Source organism: Tigriopus californicus, chromosome 6, assembly GCF_007210705.1.
Source record: "Tigriopus californicus strain San Diego chromosome 6, Tcal_SD_v2.1, whole genome shotgun sequence".
Taxonomy (NCBI): Eukaryota; Metazoa; Arthropoda; class Copepoda; order Harpacticoida; family Harpacticidae; genus Tigriopus; species Tigriopus californicus.
Window position 1 is genome coordinate 10,231,252 of NC_081445.1, and position 25,528 is coordinate 10,256,779.

Consider the following 25,528-nt stretch of genomic DNA (forward strand, 5'->3'; position numbering starts at 1 on the left):
CCGGCTTGGCAAGTCCAAGTGACTTGGAATATTCACATAGGACAATTCTGCTTGATTTCAACGGGTTCAATTGGCAAAGTTAGATGTCATTACCCAGGCTGAAGTATTTATCAATGTGTTTGACACGGAGCGATCATATCCTGGATTGTGTTGCCCACATCGAAAAGTGAGAAAACATAAAACAAAAATATGTGTAGATCATAAACATTGTATTTGATAAAATGAATATTTTTACTGTTTTGATACTGAAACTTGGAAGCGCCTTTGGTTTTTAAACGTAAATAAAGACATCCAGGTTCTGTCAAAAAGTTGGATATTGCCATATGCAAATGTACCAAGTTAACAGTTGTTTTCTTCTTTTACGTAAGGCTTAAATATATTTCAAAGAATACAAGTTACTCTTGATGGGGGAGGGGTATTTTGCCATTGTTTTTTTACGTTTAAGTCTTTTAAAACACGAGTCATTTGTTGGTCGTAAAAGACTTGCTAAGGTAGCAATACTGAGTGGATGGCAATATGGGTACGATAATTGTATGATGTGGTCATCAAAACATGGAGAAAAATCGAATCTTTTTATTACCTTTGGTCGCTTTGAAATTCTCTATAAAATGGCTGAATAAGGAAAATTGTATTGAAGAATGGGACTCGAGTTCGCGGCCACCCGGTATTTTTTAAACACTTTCAGGATCACTTTTAGATGATTCTCACCCCCACCCTAGTTTTCAAACCAAGTTCCACGTTAATACCATATGAATAGCGCTAAGATCACATAACTTCAGATCTGAAAAATACATAAACATCTTCAAATATTTGGGATGAGCTCATTTTGAAAGATTAAGCTAGATTGCATGTGGCCTTTGTAGTTTAAAAGACAATAAGCCCATTCATTTTGTTTCGATACAAAGCGCTCTTCGGTAAAAAAAAACCTGTCGGTTTTGGTGCCGATATGTGATATCATTCTGACAAGTTTTAACCTTTATGAAAATAAACAACTTATTTGCAAACACCTCAGTAGACACAATCCAACGTTACAAGAACTCTTTGCAATGGGCCCAAACAAATTAATTTACAATTGATTTCGTTCATTCGTGATAGCGCCCAACCCTGTAATCAATTCAAGCCTGTTAACCAAGTACAAAACAATTCCCATTCACGCTGAAAATAGCCTATATTTCAAAAAGGTGTCAAAGCATTCTCAACAAAATTCCCACCCCTCGGAACTGAATCATTCCCGACGCACACCAGGATGAATGGCGAATTCGTCGCGGATGCACCCCCCGACTCTTTGGGACTCCAAGCGCGGCGAATGGATGAACCCTACTTTCTTGCGAGAAATTCTTGCGACGGGACCCCTAATCGGCATTTGCCCCGGCGTCACCTCCATGCCATGTGCGGACTCATTACCAAGTGCGCAATGGTGGCTCTATAGGGGAGCTACGCAGACAAAAGCGTCATCTGAGTTTTTGGCGTACTTCGTTCAGAGCGAGGATGTCGTCAGTGCATCACTGACCGACCGTGTTGGTGGGCCCCGAGTTTGCTCTGAACATTAAGAACCAGTCGGACTTGCGATGGTGCAGTGTTCATAATAGGATGGGATTGTGTTGTTGGAACTTGGGCCCCTTGAGGGCCATTCTGTTTGTCTTGGAACTAACTTGGATGGTGCAATGGAGTAGTGGGACACCTTTCATTGTTCAATCCCTGTCCTCGCGTTATGCCATTATCCTCGGAGGCTATGGACCGGGATATCGGGAGCTCAAAGACGTGGAGGTGGTCAAGCACGACCGGATCTGCAAAAATGCCATCAGGTAGGACCTACTCACCTCTCAGGTTGTAGGCTTTGATCGTGTGTTGTTACGTGAAATGTCATTCTGTGAATGATTGCTTGGCATCAAGTTCGCTTTGGCGGGCCTTGAACTTTCAATCAAATGCAAGTTCGGTCAATCAATCCAATCATTGAATTGATAGCATGGTGACAAAAAATTGAAAGTGCTAAAAATTGTGTAGCACGTGTTGGGAGGCTAAAATGTGCAAGACATGTTTCTTTACTTTCCCTTGAGGCAAGAGATCATTTAACCACTGATTCAGCGTAGGTATTTATACCGGCCATGTTTTTAGCGTGCGAGGATTTTTTTTTTTAGTTTGAAATCCGTTTTAACGCCAGAGATCGAAAGTTCAATTAAGGATTAATGAAAGCGATCGCTTTTGGAAAATTTGGTTATCAAAGACAAGCATAATGTCAATCAAAGGCTATTATTTTTAAATCTTCATCATTCAAAGCTAAGTCCTAGATTTCTTTTTCCACGATATCGGAAAAAGCGACAAAGAGAACATTTTTGGAGTTTTAAATTTGCACCAAAACAGATTCCACCTCAAGTTTTGTTTTACCAGTCTTGAGACTACGCCAAGTTTTGAAACGTTTTAAACTAAATGCAAAGCAAATGATTACGTTTAGTTCAGAATACGAAAACTACCAAAGATGCAAAAAATGACTACTGCATCAAAAAAATTCTGATAGCTTAACAACGTATGATACTTTCTGTAGCGTTTCCAAAAGCATCCATGAGTTTGTCCCAACCCAGGTTTTAGGGTCATTTAATGTGCCTTTTGAGAGAACCTTCAAGCCCTCGAGAATCCAGGCTAGTTAAAACAATGAAGTCCACATCTCTTCTTTCTCGGCTCCTTCATTATCTAATTTGCTTCCCTCTAATATTCGTAGGGAATACGTAGGCCTTGTTGATCCGGTTGCATCTTTCAAGTCAGACTTGGACAAATTTTTAGATAGCATTCCAGGTCAACCCTGCATTCAAGGACTCGCTCGGTCTGCCAACTCTAGTTGAGTGGTTGATCAAATAATACATGACAATAGCCCACTTACGCTGCACGAAATATGTTTTACGTTCTGCACTCCAGAGGGCGCTTTGTCATTCAGCCTCTACCAAATGAAGGCCGATTGGGCCAATTCCTTATTAGTGAATTATAATGCGTTTGTGTTGTTTTTGACCAATTCTATCAAAATCTAATTTTCAATTAGTGCCTCGGGTCACATAATGTCCGGAAAAGAAATTGCGTTCAAGCAAGGCAAGAGCAGTTTATGTAGCAATCTACCGTGCCTCTTCCCGTTTTCTTTGGCCGTGTGACGTTGCAAATAAGGGCCCTTATAAGAGTTCAAATTACTACTGATGGGGACCAAACAAAAAATCACCGGAGGTTGCAAGTAGGGCTACCAATTTACATTTTCAATGGCATACGGCATTACTAGCGGAAGATCGAAACCCGTTAGTTGATCACAAATGTGACCCTGATTTTTCTCCGATCAAACCAGGGTCACCTTTTTGGCCAAGCCTGTATTTCTACGATACGTTAGAAAATACCCGTGCTTTGACTTTCCTAGCTTTCTGGCGATCCTGATTTTGGAAATTTTTTGATCCCATCACTACAAATTACTCCCCTCAATATTGAATGAAAAGACATTACTGTGTAAGCGTTGTTCCTTCAGAAGGGTTTAAGTCAGACTTGTACATTCCTGATCAACTCTATATTCAAGGGGTAGCCAGATATGTCAAATATAACGGTAAAATAAAGGTATTCTTATAGGTTAGGTTTTTGATGAAATTGATTAACAATTGCTTCTGTGAGACTTCACAGATTGTTGTGAAATTTGCAATGATTGTTCAGCAACATGTACGCTCGATGTTTCTAATTCGAACAATGAAGTCCTCTTTTCTAGGTTCTTGGACTCCTTCGAGATTTCGTATTTGCTCAAAATATCGAGAAAGAATCAGGCTACTTTATATCTTTGTTTTTTGTTTAGGTTTATGGTTATTTTAATATATCGACTTGATCCCCAGGATCTGGGTAAACAATGCGACAGAGGCTAAAGAGTTTGAGCTTGACATGTACATCATGCTAAACAACAATAGTGACAAAATCTGGAAGAAATCACAGACAAAACGGTGTAATTGAATGCATTTTTGTGACTGTAATGTGCAAACTTAGTCGTGGACCAAGGGTAAGAGGGGTCCCCTTCTCTGTGAATGAATCCAAAATACCTTAAAGCTTTACAAGATTAAGATCAATAGCTGGAGCAACAAGGCCAACCCAATACATCGACGAAGATGGTAGTGAAGAAAAATTGCAACTTGTACCACGAATAATCAAATATTCATCTTTCAATTGAATATGAATTTTTGGGAATGAGAACGCATTAGCCAATATTGATCTTAATCGAGTTTCTGTATCAAAAGGCTTGCATGTTGAAAACTCGGCCCAATAAAGGCACAAAATCATTGAGTGAGGATCTAGTTTGTTAGATCTTACAATTTTGCCCATGTCATTTGCATGTCAAGTGAAAGAAATTCAAGGAAAAATGTGGTCCGGTTATTTTTCAATAATCGAGTGATTTTGAGTGATCTGTGTTACAAAACCCAACAAAATGAACAAGTCTGGTATTAATCGATGAACAAACTATCAAATTGGCTCAATACTACAATGCTATTTGCTTAGACAAGTAGGTAAAATGAAATAAACGTCAAAATTCCATGCATGCAGAATACGGTTTGGCTGGGCATGTTGTCTTTGATTTTACTCCATGAAATAACGTCAGTTGTTCATGAACGTGTTCACTTCTCTGTCCAGAGATAAAGTCGTCCACGGCTGTGATAATCGGAAAATTTCAAACTCAGCGAGTCCCAATTAGGTTGAGGGAGTGTTAAATCATTTCTTTCGGTTTTTATCTGTCCTTTAGCCACTCTCTATAAAAGTAATAAATCAATAATTACGTTCTTTTGACCATTTGGCAATAAGAGAGATCCATTCATTTTGTACATTTTAGCAGATGTAATTGAGATGTTTCAATCAAGAATTACAATAATGTTGTAATATTCTATTCGTAACAGGACAATAAACCGCTTGTTGATCAATTCCCAGGAGACCATTCATATTACTGTTCAGCCAATCGAATGATGAGTCGTCAGATATCCACATGAATCTAGATATCCGTTTTGAATTATATCCGTATATCCGATATCCGTTATTGAATACATGCACCTCGAAACAAACAAAACGGAGCAAAAATTATAGTAAACCGGCTATAAATAATGAACTCCACTGAAAGTCTGGCTTCTATCTCTTTACGAAGAAGATAACTAAAATACCTTGGTAGAGGTCTGGAGCGTTTTAAACGTACCTCAGACCTTTTTTTATCCATCAAATAGTCCAATCAATTAAATAACAACGAAAAAGGAAGAATCTAATTTGAGCTTCAATCCTAATTTGAAGTTGTGCCTAAGAATACTTGGATTAGGTTCTCTGGGTAGCTTTTAACCACTTAAAACACTTTGAATGCTAGGGAATTAAGAAATTAATATTCCAAAATGGAAAGAGATCCCAACACTCTTCTCATATTTCATTTTTAGCAAATGTACTAGAGATCTCAGGTTATAAAAAAATGCAGACACAATGTACACGTGTACATGTACACCCTGGCAATCATGAACCATTTGACGTTAAGGGTCAACTCATATTCATCCTTCCTATATGATTAGCGTTAGTAATTTCTGAAATACTGATTCGCGGAAAAATCCTCTGGGGAAAGGGGCCAATTTTAACAAATTCGATAATGCTTCAACCGTGAGACATATCGATAATTTTTCATTTCGATCGGTACGTGAAAAAGCCATTTTAAGTCCCTTAGTTTGACTGGTTGCATTAGAGGTAGGAAGTTTAGAATGAAAAAAGTTCGTAGATAAACGAAATATTCATCTAAATAAGCAGCATAAAATATCATTCTCACTTTGGTAATTTTCAGCGAGGTTCCGACCGACCCAGGGCGGTTTCTGGGCGACATATCCGGAATGGCCGAATATATTAACAATACGGGCGTATTATTTTGCCGTCATAGCACCTGTTGGATGCTCACAGTGGGTCCAAACACATGGAAAAAGGTAAGCTATCAAGCTGCTGACAAATCCGCCAATTTGGGCTTAAAACATTCTGATCTGGATTTTTTATTGACCAGGTGGGCGGGTTCCAAAATCGCCGGGATCGAGCCGCTTCAGCTGCTGTGGATGACACGATGGTTGTTCTCGGAGGACGAGACGTGGATGGTTTGGATATCATTGGATTTGAGATCTTCGATTTGAAGAGCAATTCGTGGGTTTCCAAACCGGAATGGAATATGGCTCAAGGGAGATACAGGTAAGAAAAGTACCCTGAACTTTACCTAAACAAAAAATGGACAGATTATATTCCGAACAGTCAAGGTGCTTGTGTCAAGCTTCGTTTTTGGTTGTTGTAAATGATGGAATCAAAGAAATCCTTCTGAGGATATGAGAGAGCTCTCGCACTGGGAGAGGTTAGAAAAGTTTGGAATTGTAAAGTATTCAGAGAAGGTACGAAAGGTATCTGATATTGCACGTTTTCAAAAGCATCCATGAGCTTTGTCCCAACCCAGGATTTAGGGTCAATCGTAGTGACCGTAGAGGCTTAATGTGCGTTTTGAGAGCACCTTCAAGCCCTCGAGAATCCAGGCTAGTTAAAACAATGAAGTCCAACTCTCTCTTTCTCGGGATCCTTCATTGTTCAATTTGCTGCCCTCAAATATTCGTAGGGTTTATGTAGGGGTTGATCCAGTAGCAAGATTTAAGTCAGGACAAGGTTTTGACTAAATTTCCGGATCATCCTTATAACCTTATATTCAAGGATTAGCCAGATCAGCCAACTCCAATTCGTTGGTCGATCAAATAATATATATAAATAAAAGTCAAGTAAAATGAATAATCTTCTCGTCTTGAACTGCTGGGATTCCAATCCCGGTAGCGGTAAGGAAGCCGGCAAAAAAAGGTCCGATAACATTTTGTTTATTATGTTGCTAGTTGTGCATTTAGTTTTGAATTTTTTAACGCCACCTGCTGATGTTACATTGAAACGAAAGAGCGAAAAGCAATACGCCTGGTTGTCAGATCCTAAAATATATCACCGAAATTTCTTATCTTACATTAGGTTCAACCAAAATGGCTTTTAGACATTCAATAATGTTTCTAGGTTGAAAAATGAGGAGCAGAATTGATCGCATCACCTTGTCTTGGCAGCTTCTTTTGCAGGAAAGGAGGAGTGCTCAGGTATCACTCAGGTGTCAATATCGACACAACAATAACCTGCCAAAAGTAATTTGAAGTGGACCCTTCATCAAATGTCACCTTTAATCGTGGTCCTTGTTCTTTGCTCTTTTCCAACCACCGCATTGCTTGAAAAAAACCACTATACCAGAATTTACGGATTTCTGCTTTTGATTGGTAAAATGTTCCAGCAAGTAGTAGAAAGTGCAAGAATAGTGATTGCTTGATTTCATAGAGCAAAAAGAATCTGGATCAATGCGAGTTATATCTTCCCCCAAACTGCAGTGAAACAGAGGAAATCAAATAAATCTCAGGCCTAAATCCACTCAATCATCCAGAGTCCAATAAGCGAAAAAGGTTATGTTAAGTATCCGCCCAGCTCTCATCCAATGAAACAAAATGGCAGATACTTCCTCTCAATTTGATAATGGAGGCCATACCCAAGTACAACTATTGGTGGAAAATAACTTCATTATCAGGGCTTGGGGAAAAATTAAACTTAATAATATTTTTGGGGGAGTTTTTTCAGCCAAAAAAAGTGCTTCTCTGAAAACTTCTTTTTTGAATCAAAATTTGCAATTTGGGGGAATGGGTTCAAATGGAACATTGAAGGAACCATTAAACAAGAAGGTACTTCATTCATTTGTCAAGCTTGGAATGTGGAGGACGTAACAGTTTGTTAATCCTCACAATCACTTCAATTGATCCTAAATTTTGTGAAAACCTGGCTGAGAACAAATGTCCTGAATAGTTTTAAATGTTCATGGTAAAAGGTACCTTTTGTACCTCCTTTAAATATTGTAAAGTCCCAATCTTTTTGGTTTGTCCCATACAGTAGCTCTCCCATTACCACTTTGTTCCTGCTTGCCTTATTTAGCAAAGGCTTAAGCTTTTCCTAAAAATGCTACAAAAATCTCAATGCTTAGGCCACAAAAAGAGCAAATATAAAAATACTTGCTTTTTTGCCCATGCCTCTTCACCCTAATAATAACTGAGGTAAAGCACCCAGAGTAAACAAATTTCATCTAGAAACCTGCATGATTAAGGTATCAATTTGATGGTCCCAATTAGGAGGCAATTTTGAATGCGTTTGACTTCAAAGATTTTGTAGTAATGAAGCATGCACTTAAACGAGGACTTATCTTTCTTTGCCTTAGATATTTTTTTTTGTTGTGAAGAAAAAAAACAAAAAGATTTTTTTCCGAGCCCAGTTCAATGCAAGCACTCTATGCACATGAGCAAACGTGTCGGTTTCGCTACTGTTACTATGGCGATCAAATGAGTAGTTATAATCGAGTATGATTAAACTTTTCTTTAACCGGGAAACCAAGAAAAACAAGCTTTTTTTGGCGACCCACAGCTAAAGCATTCAAACACCGTTAGACATTTTCCGCCCCAAAAATTCCTTCCTGTTTTTTGTTTGGATCTTTGATACTCAAGCACGCCTCTTTGCAGCTCGAGATCAATGATTATATTCGTAAAAGAAAGCGAATAAAAAAAACTTTTTTTAAGCAAAGATATGTCCCGATCTGAAAGATGCTCATTTTACATATTTGCTTAGTTTCAACAAGACCTCAAGCGCCCAAATCATTTAAACTAAACCTGTTGTTGTAGTTTCTTCTTCAGAATTCGAGTGAATGCTCTGATACCACTTCTTTTATTACTTGTAAAATGTATTCTCGAAAATTCAGAGTTTTAGTGTGCTTTAAGTTATTTTGAATAACGTTTTGAGCTATTTTATACTAATCAAGAAATGAAAAAAACACTTAAATTGTAAGATATTGAAAATCATTATCACTTTCTGAAAATTGAGTCGCAATTTGATTGGGAAGTTTTGAACTTAAATGCATAAAAACCACCATTAGTTACCATATATCTCAGTGCTGATTCAATAATTTATATGCTGATTTGGATCGAAGTGCCAACCAACTAAGTGCGTTAATTCCATTAAAAGGCTTTTAGAAATTTGTTAGATATCTTTTAAAAAAATTACTACAGATGATAAGTGTTAATACGAGAAACTATCAAAATTAATTGAAATGGAACTAGTGTATGATTTTCTTATCAATTCTTCAACAACATATTTTGCAAAATTAGAACAATTGCTTTGACAATTTTTAGTACATTCAATATCTGCTATGGCTGATCATGATCAGATTATGTTCATCTCTTCCAGGCATGCTGTTGTCACGCGTTCAATAGTTACATTTTTCCCAACCAAGGTGTTGAAGCAATAATTTAACGATTATAGAGCTAATATACATCAATTTTGAAAGCACCCCATAACTAGTGGACCTCGAACCAATCGATCTTTGATGACTTTTTATCTAAAAACTTATTTTTGATAGACACTGTCATTTAAGTTAGTGCTGCCTTGGGTCCGAGCGTTTCTTTCCAAATTTAGCGGAGACCCTCCTCTTCCAATCATACATTTATACTGGTACTGGATATGCTAAAGTGTACTTGTTGTTTCCAGCTTTTGTGCCGTTCCCTACAATCAAACAGCCCTTCTTGTGATCGGAGGTTACACCAAAGATGGAGCCATCAGCTCGGTGGAACTTCTGGATACGAAAAGTGGACGCTGGGAGATATTGGAGGATTTGCCTCGTGCTCGATACGGCCACTCCTGTCTCCTGATGGAATGGGCGGGACGAGAAGGGGTCCTGGTTTCGGGAGGGGCATTAACAGGCAACGATGTAGACTTTCTTGATCTCAAAACTGGAAAGTGAGTTGATTAGGTTTGATTTATTTAACACTTTGATTCGATTGCCGTTGTCGACAAGGGCAAGTCCCTTTTTTTTGGCTGGAATATTACTCCCGGCAGCTCAAGATGAAAACTTTATGTTTTCCATATAACTTGTTATATATGGCATTGGAACCACCAACGAATAAAAGTTGGCGTGTCTGGTTAACCTTTGATAGCACTGCTGATCAAGGATTTTGCTCAAAAATGGTGTAAGACACACTTAAAAGCTGATCGACACTTTTGAAATGTCAAGGTTCATCGCTGCACTTTTTACAATGATTATTGAAGGCTCATAATTCAAAAAAATATGTACAAAAGGCTTTTTTGGAAATCTGTCACGTACAATTTGGTTTATTTTTGTTATCGTTAAATAAAGCTATAAGCTCGAACGTAGAGGAAGATGGATGGAACAATTGGTGATAATTACTTTTCTTTCTTGCCTCAGGTGGGAATCGTTTGCCAGGCTCCCCTTCAGCACCGACGGTCACAAAATGGTTTTGGTGGAAGGTATTCCCACGGTGTTCTCTTGGGAAAGAATTGACCAGTTTGATGGAACCAAATGGATCACCCTTGACCAACGTCTTGGCAACTCAAGATCTGCTTTCACGGTCACCACCATCCCTGGCCATTTAGTGCCTAAATGTCTTTGAAGAGTTATTCTATTCGTCGTTGTACGATTTATTCAACATCAATCAATAATTCTAGTCTACATATCCGATCAGATTCATTACACAATAAATTGCCAGTTTCATAAGATAAAGATTTTCGATTATTGTTAGCTGTTCCGGTTTTACTTGACGAATGAACTGTACCTAAAAAAATATCTGTCTGGGTGCTAAAAATATCTGACAACGAATTTTGAATTTCCCGCCTTTGGGTTTTGGCGCGGTTCAAATATTTAAACAACAAAGAAATTTCATCGTGTCAGATTTCGGAAGTATTGCTCCAATTCCTGAAACGAATCCGTCATTATACAGGTTTTGGATTCACTGGGCGAGTATTAATAATTGCTAGAACATGAAGGAAGGTTCACCACAAAGAACACATTCAGTTCGAACAGAATGGAAATGGTCAGGAAAATGGCATAGATGACTAAGCAAACGAATCCCAAGGTTCTAGAGAGCACAAATCGCGAAGCTACTAGAATGACATAGAGGAAGATTAGGCTGAGTAATAACGAGATGACAGTGTATGCCAATCCTTCAGAGTTCACTCGGATGAGCCACTCCTCGTCCGTGGTGGAGCCTTGGATAATGGCCTTGATAAGCCAAGGCAATCCCAAACAGAGTAGAATGTCGAAAGTGTTCGAGCCAATACTGTTGGATACGGCCATGGAACCTTTGCCTTGGCGAGAGACGATCAGGCTCGAAATGACCTCCGGAATTGAGGTGCCTACGGCTAGAAAGCTAAGGCCCATCACTGAGTCCGGAATGGCCAGGGTGAAGCCCACAATGGTGATCATCCAAGTGACTACATAGGAGATGACGCCAATCCAAGCCATGCACATGAAGAACGTGAGGGGATAAAACTTGGCACAGGTCGGATAGCGCACATCCGGAATGGTAATGAAAAGAAGCAAATTAATGGGAAAGAACACCATCCACCAAAGGTTATCTGAAACGAGAAAAGTTTTTGAAAATTTAAAGTCTATGGGAGAACAGAAAAAAAACCGTATTTGAGTTTAGGACAACTTGTATGGACTTGGAAAAGGCAAACTTGTTGTCTTTTGTCCTGAGATATATTTTTTTGAGGGGGGTGCTCTTTGTTTTTCTGTTACAAAATGATCGGAATGGAAGAATACCTTACATACTTATCATGTTTCAAGGAATCTTTAAAAACTTGGATCAAGCAAAAAGTAAATTAGCTTCATATTTGATGTACAGAAATAGAAAAGGATGAACACGAAAAGAGGATTGAATATGATTCATTAGGTGGCTAAGAGTCGAAAAAGTTGCGGAAAAATTGCAAAAAAATGGCCCAACAGGCGTAAATTAGCCCCAAAGCATATTCATGTTGACATTTTTTAAAGAAAAAGAGAGGTGTTATCATCCCCATTGAAGAGTTCGCGATCACTCAACTGACAATTTATACTCCTTTATCATGCTGGGTCTTTCCAATTTAGAAGCCAAGTACTTACGAAAGCAGCCAGAAGGGCGCTCCCATGGTTTCATGACTTTCTCTCCGCCGTCAAACTCATCCGTAGTGTCCGGCTCCATACTCATTCGAGCTTCTTCGGGGAGTGTAGTTTGAACACCTTTGGATTCAGTCGCAACAATTGGATTTGCAGTGTGAAGAGGAGTACTCTCTGTTGGAATCTTGGGAAAGACTTTGGTTCGAACGGTCTTCTTTGTCTCATGGGACCATCGCTCCAAGGGTCCATTAAAGACCATAATGAGAATGTACCCTGTATAAGCAATCACCATGAGAAGACTTTCGTACCAGTAAACGGCCTCGTCAATGAGAACTCCAATGAGAATTAGCACACTTAAGCCATATATGAAACAATCCCTCGTGATTGGATACCTGAAAAAGAAGCTAGGATTTAGTGACACTTATTTGATTTAAGTGGACATTCATTTTTTTCCCGTTGTATAATAGAAGAGTGAGTGTTGTGTTGTTATGAAACTTTCTTAAAAAGTTTATACTAGCTGGACTTTTTTCTCTTCCAATGTTTTACATTTTGTGAACCTTGACATGTAGTCTGTAAAACTCTAGTGCATTTTTATGTAACTTAAGTGCAACTTAAGTAACGGTATCACTTGAACGTCATACAAACGTTGAAGTCAGGTCCATAAATATAGCCGGAAAACATATATTTCAGCAAGCGTCTAAGTGCGTGAATTTGTTCTTTATTGTTAAGGGTTCTTGTAAGAAGAATTGCTCAGTAAGCCTGAAGTTGAAAAAAAGGTCAGTGAAAACTTAGCTCATTTTGAAAATCACAGTTTTTTAGTTAGATAAAACCGGGGTTTCCCACGTCAAAAGATGTCTAGATATAGTTCTATATAACAACTAGATCATGGAAAGGTAAAACTTCGAGATAATAAATACCTCGAATTGTCCTCCATTTGTGACCCAGTTATTACACTTTTTTTGTGGCATCTTCAAAGTGTGATAGGCAAAGGTTGTTTTTTGTTAGGTCATCCCTTGAACATACTCGTATATATCACCTCATTGAGCCAATTTCTTCACGATGGACTAAGTGTCCTTTTGAACTTGAAAACTTGTACAAAGCCCCGTTTGAGGACAAGGTTTCGGAAGAAATCGGCTAACCTGCATCAAAAAAATTCTAGTAAACTCCTAGCAAACTCTTTCTTCGCCGATGTTATGCAGTGTAAATTTCTCCGCCCTTATTTATCAAATGGCGATAACCTGTATCTTCCCTGACTCTTGATCGAATTCCACGCCAAAATGTACCGCCAACTCTCCAAACTTTACAAATGTCTCTGAATTTTTCTTCTTTCATTCCACTTACCAATCAAGTTGTACTTTTCTTCCAGAGAAAAGTCCGCAGACGGAAATAACTCCAAATATATTGAATACTGCAGATCCCACAATGGTGCCAATACCCAAGTCAGTCTCAGTGACAAAGGTACCCATGATATTGGCAAAGAATTCGGGCGATGATGTGCCTGCAACCAAACGCAATCAGAAAAGCCCGTTCCAGCCTTTGTTCTGCAATTCACTCACCTGCGGCCATGAAGGTTGCTCCAGCCACATCAGGCTTCAAATTAAGTTTTTCGCACAAGATCTCCAGGACAGGGACGAAATAATCGTCACAAATGGTACCAAGAGAAAGGATCAGGTAGAGGGCAATCAAGAAGTGGACCACAACCCCTCCATTCATTCTTTGGGCCTGGGTGAAGAAATCCCTTGGGAATTCTTCAATGGCTGGTTTGGTACAATTGGCCGGATGCGGTTCAGATCCATCTCTCTTTTCGGATGCAGTTGAGGGGAAATTGGTTGATTTGGCGTAGGAAATACAAAGGAACATGAGGGACAAGATGATCCTTCGACGGAGATCATTTCTAGAGGTCCAAGTTCTTTCTTGCCCTGAGTTCATGTCGACTTTGGGCAATCTACTGAAATAGAAGCGAGAGTTAGCGCCTTCTTGAGACAAGTTATGCATGCTAGATATGTGAGTGAGCACTACCATAAATGGTTTGAATTAATATTTTATAAACTGTGTCGCATATCTAGACCTCACACCAGGTATAACTGACTCCAATATGGAACTAGAGAATGAAGAGCAAAGTCCAAGGGGAAATTATATTCTGGCCTTATCTAGTTTCCCGTTAAAAGTATGTGTGACGAAAAAATCGATGGTTGACTCATGGTTATGAGGAAAAAAAATCATCTGCACGTGTTCTAATACAATTGGCATATATCATGTCGCGAATTCTTATAATACATACCCTTCAAGTGATGAAATCTTTTCTCTTTTTTTTTGTACTAAAGCTTTGATGGGTAAAAATGTGAGTTACTTCAGACCTTTTTGTGTTTGTAATAGCTCTCTGTGCATTGCATGAGTGAGTTGTTTTCTCTAATAATTTTTGTGAGGAAGTGTCGAAAGGTTGGAGAGCAAAGCGCCAAAAAATCCAGTTAGAATCTTGTAAACACAGATTTCAGGGTTTCCTCCACAGAGAGAATGATGCTAGAGAAGACATGTAACATGCTACTCATAACCCTTTTCAAGGTCTAAATGGAAATTTTTGATAAAAGGAGCCACTTTTTCCTAATAAATATTTGATCAAAAGTAAGCTTAATTCACAATTAATAAAAATATTCTTACAAAGCGCACATGGGACAAACGGACAAAAGCTTTTAAATGCCCGGAATGAGCGACAATTAAGGTTAGGAGGTAAGAAATATTCACTAACAAAATTTGAGTCTTTCTTCGTCTTTGAAACGAGATTACTCGCTTTTAACGTCTAAACAAACATTTCCCCAAAAGCACATTGCTGGTTCATGAATTAAGAGGAATGCACTTCAAATCTAAGACAAGGTCACCTAATGAATTATGTCATTTGAGCACGATAATCTCCCATTATGCCTCCAACATCATAACTCCATCACAAAAACAAGAGAAAAGCGTTGTCCACTTACCTTCCTCGGAACTGAATACTTAAATGAACCTTCCAAATAGCTTGTGGTGCACAATTTCATCACAAACAAACATCCCAAGACCTAATAATAGATTTGTGCCCTCCATGGCGAACTTATTTATTCAAGCTAACCACAGTGTTTCGAAATCGAAATCCTCACAACTGTTAGCTCGAACTTTTCAATACTGCAACAAAACTCCCACAACTATGAACTACATGCACTCAGTTGAAACAACTCAAAGCGGAAGAGAGAAAAGTACAGATCATCCTTGTCGATCATACAGAATCGCTTCCAGTAATTGTGTCTATTTTTGTCCATGGGCCCACTCAATTCTAATCAGTACGTACAGTGTGTAAACGGACACGTACTAGTTGTGGTTGAGAATTATTTTTTTTTATATAAATAGGGAAAAAATAATAAAATTTGACTAAAGAATATGAACCTTACTTTTATTTTTATAGTTTATAATTTGTTGACAAAAGAACAATTAATCGAAGAAGATTTTGTTTTTCAACGTTGAAATTTTGGATCAAGTGCCTTCAGTTTCTTCACTACGTTTGTTTAGTTTGAGATCAGTTTTTATTTGCTTGATTTGAGATCCGTAGGTAAATGGCAATTTATTGATAGTCTAAATAGATGGATTCACGTTCTGATTATTTTGTTGCTATTGGGAGATTGAACTGTTCAGATGTTCGTAAGTGTATTTTGTTCTGTAATTTCCTCTTTACATATGTCTAAGTTTGTCGCTGTAGTGAACATCAAATCCACATTTACCAGAGCATTGTTTTCCGTTTAGGGTGTGCTCGTCTGAACGTGGACGTTCAAGAATAGCCAATCTTGCTTTACTTCATTCATTTTTAAAGTTCCCTATGAGATTGGAACACTAAAATCCCATTTCATGGAGTGTCGTATCTATGGGGACCAAAATAAGAGAATGCCAAAAACAACATATTCAGCATGCGTTCACTATTAGCTTGAGAACACATTTCCCCAAATTGCACTAACGAGCGGAAATTTTCAGGGCTAATTTTGATCGTAATTTTGTATGAAATTGAAATGCCAGAATACGAATAATGTTACAAAAGAAATGAGAAATTGCCAAATAATGACGTCTCTTCAGACAACCAAGACATATCACAAAAAGAATGGGAAATTTGCTAGATGTTGATGAAACAATTGAAAGAAAAGGAAACGAGAACAGTAGTAGTTAAAAGTTCAAGGCCTAATTATGACCATGGTGCCGAATTTCTTGATGTGAGTTAAGTAATTGAATAAAATAATATGCATAGTTGTGATATGATAGAATTGGAGTATGCTGAATGTTTAGAAAGTAACTGAACTATAATTGAACCGAAATGTCAGGCCTCAAACAAATCAATTTTGGTTTTAGATTAATTTCGTATTGCTACATGAAATTTCTTTCATTCATTCGAACTTCTTTAAGGCTTATGGAAATGCAATACTCAGCAAAATTAGCCAACTAGGATACATGTATCTCAAAATCAGTAAAATGAATTCTAAATCACGCAGCTATAATTTTAAAACTCGCAGGGGAGGCGATATCTATTTTACATTGCCTCTTTCTAAATTGAAATGGATTCAAAACCTGCCACTTTTCAAATTTACAAAAATATGGAATGACTTCCGTGTCCATACGAAATCTAGTCAAGACTCTTTAAAACAGTGGGCCTCTCGTTTGTCGGAATCAATTACTGCCTCATATCCCAGTATTTGCAAATGAAAGACTGTTATTCCTGCCAATCCAATGTCTTTGGAAAATACGACACGCGCTGGTCGGAAAGGTCAGCCATTTTCAATTCACCCATTCGGCTCCAAGAACATAATTATTTTAGAACCTCCAGACTTTCATATATTGTCTTATTTTTACCATCTCATTTATCACTGCCAATTTCAGTACGATCAATATTTCTCCTAAAACACCCTTGAAAACAAGACATCGGCTTAAGGGGTTGCTGGGCGTTGTGATTTTAACTTCTACATTTATTTTATTCCTATCACAACAGCCTGAAATACATAAATACATACATACTAGGAATGTAATTTTTAGCACTTCAAGTCGACAACGACATATTTATTTTACATAACTTTACATTCACGTATCATCTGGTCGACCAACGAATTAGAATTGAATGAGTTTTCTTGTACCATCAAACAAGACATGTTTTGTTATCATATTGAAAATAAGTACTGAGTGCTTTTTGTTATTCAGCAACAATTTTATTTACGAATCTTCAGTAAGTTATTCTGATCTACATTACATTGACTTTAGCCAACTTTGTGAGATGCTTTGACCATAGGGGAAGCAAAACCTAGAGAGTGCGATGCAAGCCGGCCAGGTAGACTCATTTTCAGAGCAGATGGGTGACAGCTAAACGGCTGATGGGGTATGGTTTCTAATTGTAGAGGCGTTGCTTTCAATCGGCTGGAGGTGCACTGTTCAAGTTACCGATTCAGTTGCAGTATAAAACCACAACAAACTCGATTTTTACACATTAATGTTTCCCTTTTTTATGCTTCTGCTTCGCTCCCAATGATTTGACATTACAGTCAGTTTTTATTTACGATTCAATCCACCCGGTTTCAAATCATGTTTAACGTCAAGTGAATCGTTCATTCATGCGAGAAAAGCACTGAAGTTATCTGCAAAGTCTCTGTTTACTCTCGTCAGCCTTTTTTTCGTGGAAATTTGAGAAATTTGTTATTCACAAATCAGTATAATCCATTTACTTTTTTTTCGTCCTTTTGGGAACTTTTGCTTTTGAGTCTTTTCACCATATGCAATAAACGGTAAGTCAAGACAAAACTTCCACAACAATCACAGCTGTTCTCCATACGGCAGCTTTGACACGTCTTTCTGTGCTAGGGTGCTCAGATTGCCACATTTGGTGACAAAAAACTCAAATTGATCACAATTTGAAAGCAAAAGGCATGTTCATTTTTAATCGATTTTTACTCTTCCACCTTTCTTCTTTTATGTTTTAACCATTGTCTGGGCTCTACCTTTTTGCTCCCATGAGCTGCCTGTTTTGTCCAACAAATTAAGCAGCAAATTGGATCTGTCGATATCTGTTTTGAAGTTCTCAGGATGCCGGACTTCAGCATCCATCTCAACTCTTTACCAAGTCCGTCAGCTTTCTCAAGAGACATACGCCGAGGTTTGGATGAAACCGGTCGACATGACTCGTAGTCTCTGATGACTTCGTTGAAGGAAGTTGTTTGTTCCTCTTTGGCACCAAAGATTTCATTGGAGGGCTGAACTAGCTTAATGAACCCCGGTGGAGGGAAGTCGTTTCATTCCCTGAGAGACCAAAGAGGAAGAGACGGAGTACACTGAGAACGACAATCTTCTCGGATTTGGCAGAAGTAGAAAACTTTAAGATTTTTTCGTCATTTCGTTTTCAACTAAATCATTCATAAAAGGATGTTTACTCATAAAATCTCGACGGGGTCTTCTCATATCCACCATTACGAACCTCCCAAGGATATCGTTTCCCCTTGTAGTTTGAAATGAGGGTTTAATTTCCGAATTATTTGTAGCCATTAAAACCAACTTGGGGTCTTCAATCATCTTCCATTATCGTCAGGGTATCTTGGGGCGGCAGTGAAATCCTTCATCCAGTTATAGCAACTTTTCCCCATGTAAAATAAAGGAAATGCAAAGAATCATGTACTTCGGCACCCTGATTTTGGCCAGTTTCCTTCAACAAGCTGGCAAGTTAAAATAAATCACAAGTTATGTCTGAAATTTCTTCAGATTCTCGCTCCACAAAATGCCCGTTACGTATTTCCTTGAGGTTCCCTTACTTCATGTGCCCTATACGTAGATGGCAAATGTTGAACTCCTCACATCATAATGTTGCAGGAGGAGAGCGAATGTTTGTCATGATTGATTTTGCCCTTTTGCGAGGGTGTCGACGTCCTCCATTTCTCTCTCAGATTACTAACTGACAAGTAACTGCACGGAGTACCTTCAGTAACGAGATTGATTTCTTGGAACATTATTGCCTTGGTTTCCACTTCCCAGAAAAGAATCTTCACTTTTATTAGGAGTCGGCTTGGATTGGAGTCTCTCAAATGCTCTTCAAATAAGAGACTACTTATTTTGAGGTCATTTTGAGGATAGCTGTCTTGTATGAGGCAATCATGAAAATATACAAAATATCTTCCACCGTCCTGACTTCAAGAACATTGCAATGTTTTGTCTGTTCTGACTTGATTTCACATGCCGAGAGCGAGCCTTGTCCATGATATCAACGGCGGAAGATATATCAAAGGCCAATGCTCCCTTAAACTGATCCATGGCATCCACGAACCCATGAACCGTGACCTGAGGCTAAACCAGTGCTTGTGGAGTAACCAGGTAGGAATTCAGACTTAGGTTTGGGAAGTGAATTGATAAAAGCAAATGCGCTTTCAAGCCCATCTTGAACACTTTCGAGGAATTTGGGGAGGGATTTGCAGAGATAAGGCCAGCTATTGATGATCTAAATCCAAACTGCGGTTCCATACTAAAGAACAGGGCTCGAAAGAGTATAGAAAAAAGCGTTCGTTGTAAAGCCCAAAAGTTTTGAAAAAGAGGGTTCCCTGGATCAAGCAATACCGCGTTTTATCAAGTGGTAGAACTCATTTCAATATTCATTGTGGATTTCTTTCCTTTTGTTGAATATTAGAGACATTTCAAATACAATCATGTGCTATATGAGGAGACGTGGTGAAGTGGTTAGCACATTTATCATTTTTTGACGTCCACAGGACCATCTCATAACAACTTATTGCTGGATGTGTTTTGACCGTAGAGTGCTTTATTTGATCACAAGAAATGTAGAAATGTCAATGGCATTGTTCGTGTTCCAAGACTCAGTGCCTAATCAGTAATCAAACCATTGAACGTCATTGCAAAGGCCATTTGTGAATAATTATTGATGGCGAAGCGAAGGGTGAGAGTTTCCCAAAAACAGTGCTGGTAACCTACAATATCGGTGCATCTTTGATTTATGTGGAACAAAGGTGAAACGAAGCTATTTTTGTTTTTAGATAATCTTTGTTAATGATAAGGTTCTGAACATTGGTTTGGTTTGTACATGGGAAGGTTAGCGATGCTCAGGACAAGATCTTCAGTTATTGGCGGTTCCAGTATCTTGAATTTCTCCCATGCATAGTTATCCGTGAATTCATCAATCATGGAGTTAACATTTGGTCAAATCAGGATTACTTATTCATTAGGCTACACCCGCTTGTTGAGCATTTGCTTATAAAAGTGATCTTCCGACGAGGACAAAGATTGTGCCCATAACTATATGAAAAATTCTACGGAAAATGTTATTGAAAATTGGAACACAATAATTTGACACTTGAATTCAAACTACGATATGATCTACTGAACCACTGCTGCGTTGTAAAAGACAAAGTGCCATTTTTCATCGAATCCAACTCGTAAATGCTCCCGTTACATCTGAACTTTATTATTTTGATATTGAATACTGATTATCGAAATGACAGAAGAAAAGATCTTTTTCGTTTGATTTCATGATCTCGGAATAGCTCAAAATGTTATAAACCCCACCACTTGAAACCCTATCCATATGCAAAATTTCGAAAACTATTTCGGAGCTATGAAAAGTTCTCCTTGTTAAACAAGCAATAACGATGAGGAAATCAAAAGAATACGAAGGAAAATTATATTTTGAATAAGGCAACTCTACTCAATCTCATCATTTTCAAACATTCAAGTGGGAAAAATGCACATTGAGTTTAAGTTAAATGCGTTCTTTTAAAGTCAATTAGGTGAACAAATCATATATGGATGAGATTTTGCAAAGTATTGGGAAAAAGTATATCTTCAGATCGGGTTCTGAGACCCTGTCGGATCAGACGCACAACCTTAGTGCATAGCTAAGTATAGCTTTGAAATATCAAAGCTATACTTAGCTATGCACTAAGGTTGTGCATCTGATTCAAGTTTACATATCTACAAAAACTAGCATTTTAGAGTGTCTTTTGTGATGCTTTACAACATTATAATTGAAAAAATTAGTAACCTTTTACAATTACCATCCATTCTTGTGATATTCCTGGTAAAACATATTGGGACCTGCTCGACCTTTTACAAACCTTCTGAAGTCATTGGAGCCCAAATGGGTGAAGCATAGTCAAGATGTGGCTGGACAATCGACTTGTACAGAGTTAGCATCGTGAGCTTAATTATAGATTTCTAGACACTGGATGTCGGACGATCGACCACTCGGTTGGCTAAACAGTACAATAAACCGGTTTGTGATGAATTCTCAGGACACCATCCATTGTACTGTTTAACCAACCAACTGGTCGGTCGTCCGACATCCAGTGTCTAGAAATAAATGCCTTAAACTTCAAATAAGCCTTGGTTCGACCATACATGTTTTTAAACAAGTTTTCAAGGATCTCTGGAAATATTTCGGCCCAAACTTCATGCAGGTACTTGTCTAGAGCAACTGGATTAGTTGGCTGCATCTTGGACTCATTGAGCTTTTGCTGGAGGACAGTTCAATCATTTTCACTACATAATCTAGTATTAAAATTTACCAATTGCTATTAAGCACAATTCTGGAAATTCTTGTGTCTGTTGTTTGTCTGGGGTTAATATAACCCACAGAGACCTTGAATTGCTAATTCAATTTTTGCAACTTTTCCTAATTCCTATCGACCTCTGGATATTTTGAGTTGATCCAATTCATCTCAAATGCGGAATGGTTATACTTTTCACGAACAAAATAATGGTTAAAATGCCAGAGCACTGTACTTTACTGCACTCTGGAAGGTTGTTCGTCCGCACCTAGACAAGACAAAGGGCGTTGTTCCATGCTCTGAAGGCCAGCACTTTTTCTTCTGTTTTGACATGACCCCATTCCAAAGGGTCACAAAATGGTGAAGCGTTTTCGCAATGCGCTCGAATATTTGAAATTAGAAAGTCATAATACTACCTTTATTTATCAGTTCAAATTGTATTGCACGATTATCCTACAAGCAAGTTTCCAACGCCTTGATCACTTTTAGTTGAAGGTGCTGAGAAAAAGTTCCATCGTTTTGTGTAACAATTTCCAACATCCTTGACGCCACTAACTACTAAACTTCTTTGTTCGAATAGATTTCCGTGATAATTTCCAAAAAAATGAAATTTTGCCAAGATTTGCTTGCACCTTAGAACATTCTTGGTCGTCTACATAAGATAGAAATGAAGAACCCTTGCTAAAGAGTAAAATTAAGACAAGTGAAATAGATACAATATCTAATATGAGCCACAGGTTGAAGCCTTGAAGTACATCCGACAACGCTTTCTGACAAACTCAGAATGCCAGATGGATCATCGTGTTACAAAAATGTTTCATAACCTTTTTGTATAAAAACACGATTATCATTGGGCTCTCTTACCTAAAATATCAAACCATTCTACTGCCGTTATTTCCCGCCTCCATGTATAGAATAACATTTTCATTTAACCCAATTATGACGAAGCAAGCTAATTGTTGTTTGTCCATCATGACTGTCAAAATTCATATTCTGAGCTTCTGTGAGAGTTTAAAGTACGAAAGATGTGGGTTTCATTGTTCGAACTAATTGAGGCTTCAACATACTCTCAAAAGGCACATTAAGCCTCTGCAGTTATTACAACTGACCCTGAAACCTGGGTTGGGACAAAGCTCGTGGATGCTTTTGAAAACGTACATTATCAAATACCTTTTGTACCTTCGCTGAACATTGTCCAGTCCCAACTTTTTTAGTCTCTCCCAATACGAGAGTTTCTCATTCCTAAGATGCTCTTAGTGAAACATCTTTGGACTTGTTTGACCTTTCGCAAACCTGCTTCACTAAGTAGAGACCAAATGGGTGAAGCATATTCAAGCTGTGGCTGAACAATCAACTTGTACAGAGTTAGCATTGAGATACTATCCCTGGACTTTAACGTGCGATATATCCAACCACATGTTTGAAAAGCCTTACCAACTTTCAACTGGATATGCTCATCAAACTTCACATTATCTTGGAGGACTACACCAAAATTCTTGACAGGTTTACTCCAGCGTCTGGGTTTGAACTAGAGCTGTGCATTGGATCCGACATGGTGTCCAAATCCAATTCCAAAGTAATTTTTTTTGTAATTCAAATCCGAATCCAAGATTTTTTTTTCCAATCTGACCAAATCCGAATCCGAATTTTTTTTGCTCAATTCAAATCCAAATCCGAATCCAAAAGCTCTGCCCAATCTGAACAAATCCGAAATTTTTCTCAAATCCAATCCACAGTGATTTTTTTTGTAATCTAAATCCAAGCTTTTTTTCCCAATCCGACCGAATCCAAGAGCTCTGCCCAATCCGAACGATTCCGAATCCGAATTTGAATCCGAATCCGAGATATATTTGCTTAATCCGACGACAATCCGAGATATTTTGCAAAATCTCATCCATAGGTGTATGATTTGCTCACCCAATTGACTTTAAAAGAACTCATTAAACTTAAACTCAATGTTTTTTTTGCCACTTGAATGTTTGAAAATGATGAGATTGGGTGGAGTTGCCTTAGTCACAATATATATTCCTGTTGCAATATTGTCATTTTTTATGAGACTAATGAAATAGCAAAACTTTTCTTTTTGTCATATGCTTCAATTGTAGTACCATTGAATATAATTCTGTTATTAAAATGGTGCATCAATTGTTAAATTACAGGCTTGAAATGCTGAGGGATTCTAATTTCCTTTTTCCAAATAGTGACTGTATGGACAGCAAATACTGAAATCCTTCTCTTATTTTCTGAAATGTTGCATTTCTTGGACCATTATAGCCTAAGGAATCATGGTAGGTAGCTGGCTGAGTGGTTTAATGATCCCGATTGAGGTACAACATGGATTCCCAGAGGGTGTAGGTTTGAATCCCGCCTTTAGAGAAAACACAATTGAGATAACTTTTAAGTTAAGATAGTAGTGCCATTCACCGATTTTGATTTTGATATTCTTTGATTTCCCTCACATTTTGAGAATTGTGAAGGAAAGAAATTGACATTCATTTACGTAGTTCATCTAAAAATGTAAAAGGCCAGCTTGATCATACACGTGGTCGGACTGCAGCGATTGCAAGACCGCGGCCACCCCCGGCGTCACGACACTTTCCGGCGCACCCGGTACTACTTTTTTATTATTTTGATTGCCCACGCAATTGCCAAAAACAAATGACGGACTTAAAATTGTGCACATTCAACCACATATTAGCAGTCAATTGATGATTCAATAGTATTCGGACTTGTTTGTGGGAATAAAATGGCTGTTGTTCCGTTTACCTTATTTGTCTTTGTAACTGCAGGAACTCAATTATCAAATAGTTCACTGTCAACAAGATGTCTTAAATTAATAATCATATATTATATCAACCCAGACGAGTGTCACGCACGTGGTAAGGTGGGGGCATTCTTGAACATAAAACATGAACATGAGACCGGAAAAGGAAAAACAACTGGACAGGAGGANTTCTGACAGGAGTCATTAATCTTGAGTTTATTTTCGATTTATCAATTTTTACTAAATTTATAACATTTTTGAAAATATTTTCTTTAGGTTTTAGAGAGCAATTTTATCCAGTTTCTTGACATACTTTAGTGCCCCCAAAAAGCGATATTTTGACCGTCTCTAAGAGAAAAGGTTTGAAGTTCGTTCCTCAAATACATTGGAGTAAGTAGTGTAGTATTTTTGCCCGATAATTTGTAAGTTGACAAATTCCGAGATTCACCAAACCCAATTAGTATTACCTCAAAATGAAAGCGAACAGTCTTTGGCATTTATTTGCTAATGCTAGAAAAGGTCAAATTCCCTGTCATGTCAATGTTTTTATGTACTTTCTTCACCTTTGTAAACAGCATCTTTGCAATGATTTTTGCCGTTTCCAGGACCAAGAAATCAATTAGTATGGCAAATCATGATCTGATGCCAATGTGTGTTCAAGGCAAATAATCGAACCTCATTTGAGCAGATTCTGTTGAAGAGCTCAACTCTTTCTACCTAAGCCTTCGTCCAATCGGTTCCTTCTCAGACGGTATGTTTGCGAATATAGTTCAAATACTAGTTCTTTCTAACCATTAGCCACATATAGAGAACGTTGCACAATTGAGTTTTTGGTCAAAGCCGTCAACGTGATTGATATTAATGCCCTTTCTCTTTGAATAATACTAGATGCCTTGACATTCTCTTTGAAGTTGTTCCGATGACAAAAAGAGTCAGTGAGATAATATACGGATAAAAAACTACCTCTGCCGCAATTGAGGTTACTCTGTCGTGTGTGATTGGCTTACCTTCTGAAATACAAATGGATATCTACGTGTATGTAAGGATTCTTCCAACGAGACCTTGCATGTTGAATGTCACCGTCTTATTCGGCGAGTTTCGATTTTCAACTGAGCGTTGTGCCTTTTTGCTTTTTCCTTGGCCAAAGATATTCCTAGAGTCAACAATGAAGAGTCTCTTATCATCTTCCTTTGATGAGGCAAAGTGAAATTTATTGTTTTTAGATCTGGGAGGGTG

General features: G+C 38.1%; 2 protein-coding genes across 5 annotated transcripts; one reads left to right on the top strand and one right to left on the bottom strand.

Moving 5' to 3' along the window:
* Nucleotides 1-1,498: 1,498 nt before the first annotated feature.
* LOC131882280 (kelch-like protein 15) lies at nt 1,499-10,626 on the top strand. The gene is made up of 5 exons (XM_059229381.1): nt 1,499-1,805; nt 5,807-5,942; nt 6,017-6,195; nt 9,592-9,840; nt 10,307-10,626. Exons 1-5 carry the CDS (start codon nt 1,591-1,593, stop codon nt 10,509-10,511), a joined length of 984 nt encoding a protein of 327 aa, XP_059085364.1. The 5' UTR covers nt 1,499-1,590; the 3' UTR covers nt 10,512-10,626.
* LOC131882279 (sodium/potassium/calcium exchanger 3-like) lies at nt 10,451-25,403 on the bottom strand. 4 transcript variants are annotated; one of them, XM_059229377.1, is made up of 5 exons: nt 25,300-25,403; nt 13,549-13,940; nt 13,334-13,490; nt 11,999-12,384; nt 10,451-11,475 (listed from the first exon to the last, which is right to left on the bottom strand). In XM_059229377.1, the coding sequence occupies exons 2-5, from the start codon at nt 13,919-13,921 to the stop codon at nt 10,862-10,864; spliced, it is 1,530 nt and encodes a 509-aa protein (XP_059085360.1). In that variant the 5' UTR covers nt 13,922-13,940; nt 25,300-25,403; the 3' UTR covers nt 10,451-10,861. The 4 variants fall into 4 exon arrangements, with proteins under 4 accessions (XP_059085360.1, XP_059085362.1, XP_059085361.1 ...); XM_059229379.1 differs by having other exon boundaries at nt 13,549-13,937; nt 25,300-25,388; XM_059229378.1 differs by lacking the exon at nt 25,300-25,403 and adding an exon at nt 14,965-15,192 and having other exon boundaries at nt 13,549-13,937.
* Between the last annotated feature and the right edge of the window lie 125 nt (nt 25,404-25,528).

Excerpts from the sequence above, each read along its gene's own strand:
- LOC131882280 (XM_059229381.1), top strand. The coding sequence starts at position 1,591 with ATGGGATTGTGTTGTTGGAACTTGGGCCCCTTGAGGGCCATTCTGTTT. Across the intron at positions 5,943-6,016 it reads GTCCAAACACATGGAAAAAG|GTGGGCGGGTTCCAAAATCG; the intron begins GTAAGCTATCAA and ends TTTATTGACCAG. Across the intron at positions 9,841-10,306 it reads CTTGATCTCAAAACTGGAAA|GTGGGAATCGTTTGCCAGGC; the intron begins GTGAGTTGATTA and ends TTCTTGCCTCAG.
- LOC131882279 (XM_059229377.1), bottom strand. The coding sequence starts at position 13,921 with ATGAACTCAGGGCAAGAAAGAACTTGGACCTCTAGAAATGATCTCCGT. Across the intron at positions 12,385-13,333 it reads AGAAAAGTACAACTTGATTG|GTATCCAATCACGAGGGATT; the intron begins GTAAGTGGAATG and ends CTTCTTTTTCAG. Across the intron at positions 11,476-11,998 it reads GCGCCCTTCTGGCTGCTTTC|ATAACCTTTGGTGGATGGTG; the intron begins GTAAGTACTTGG and ends TTCTCGTTTCAG.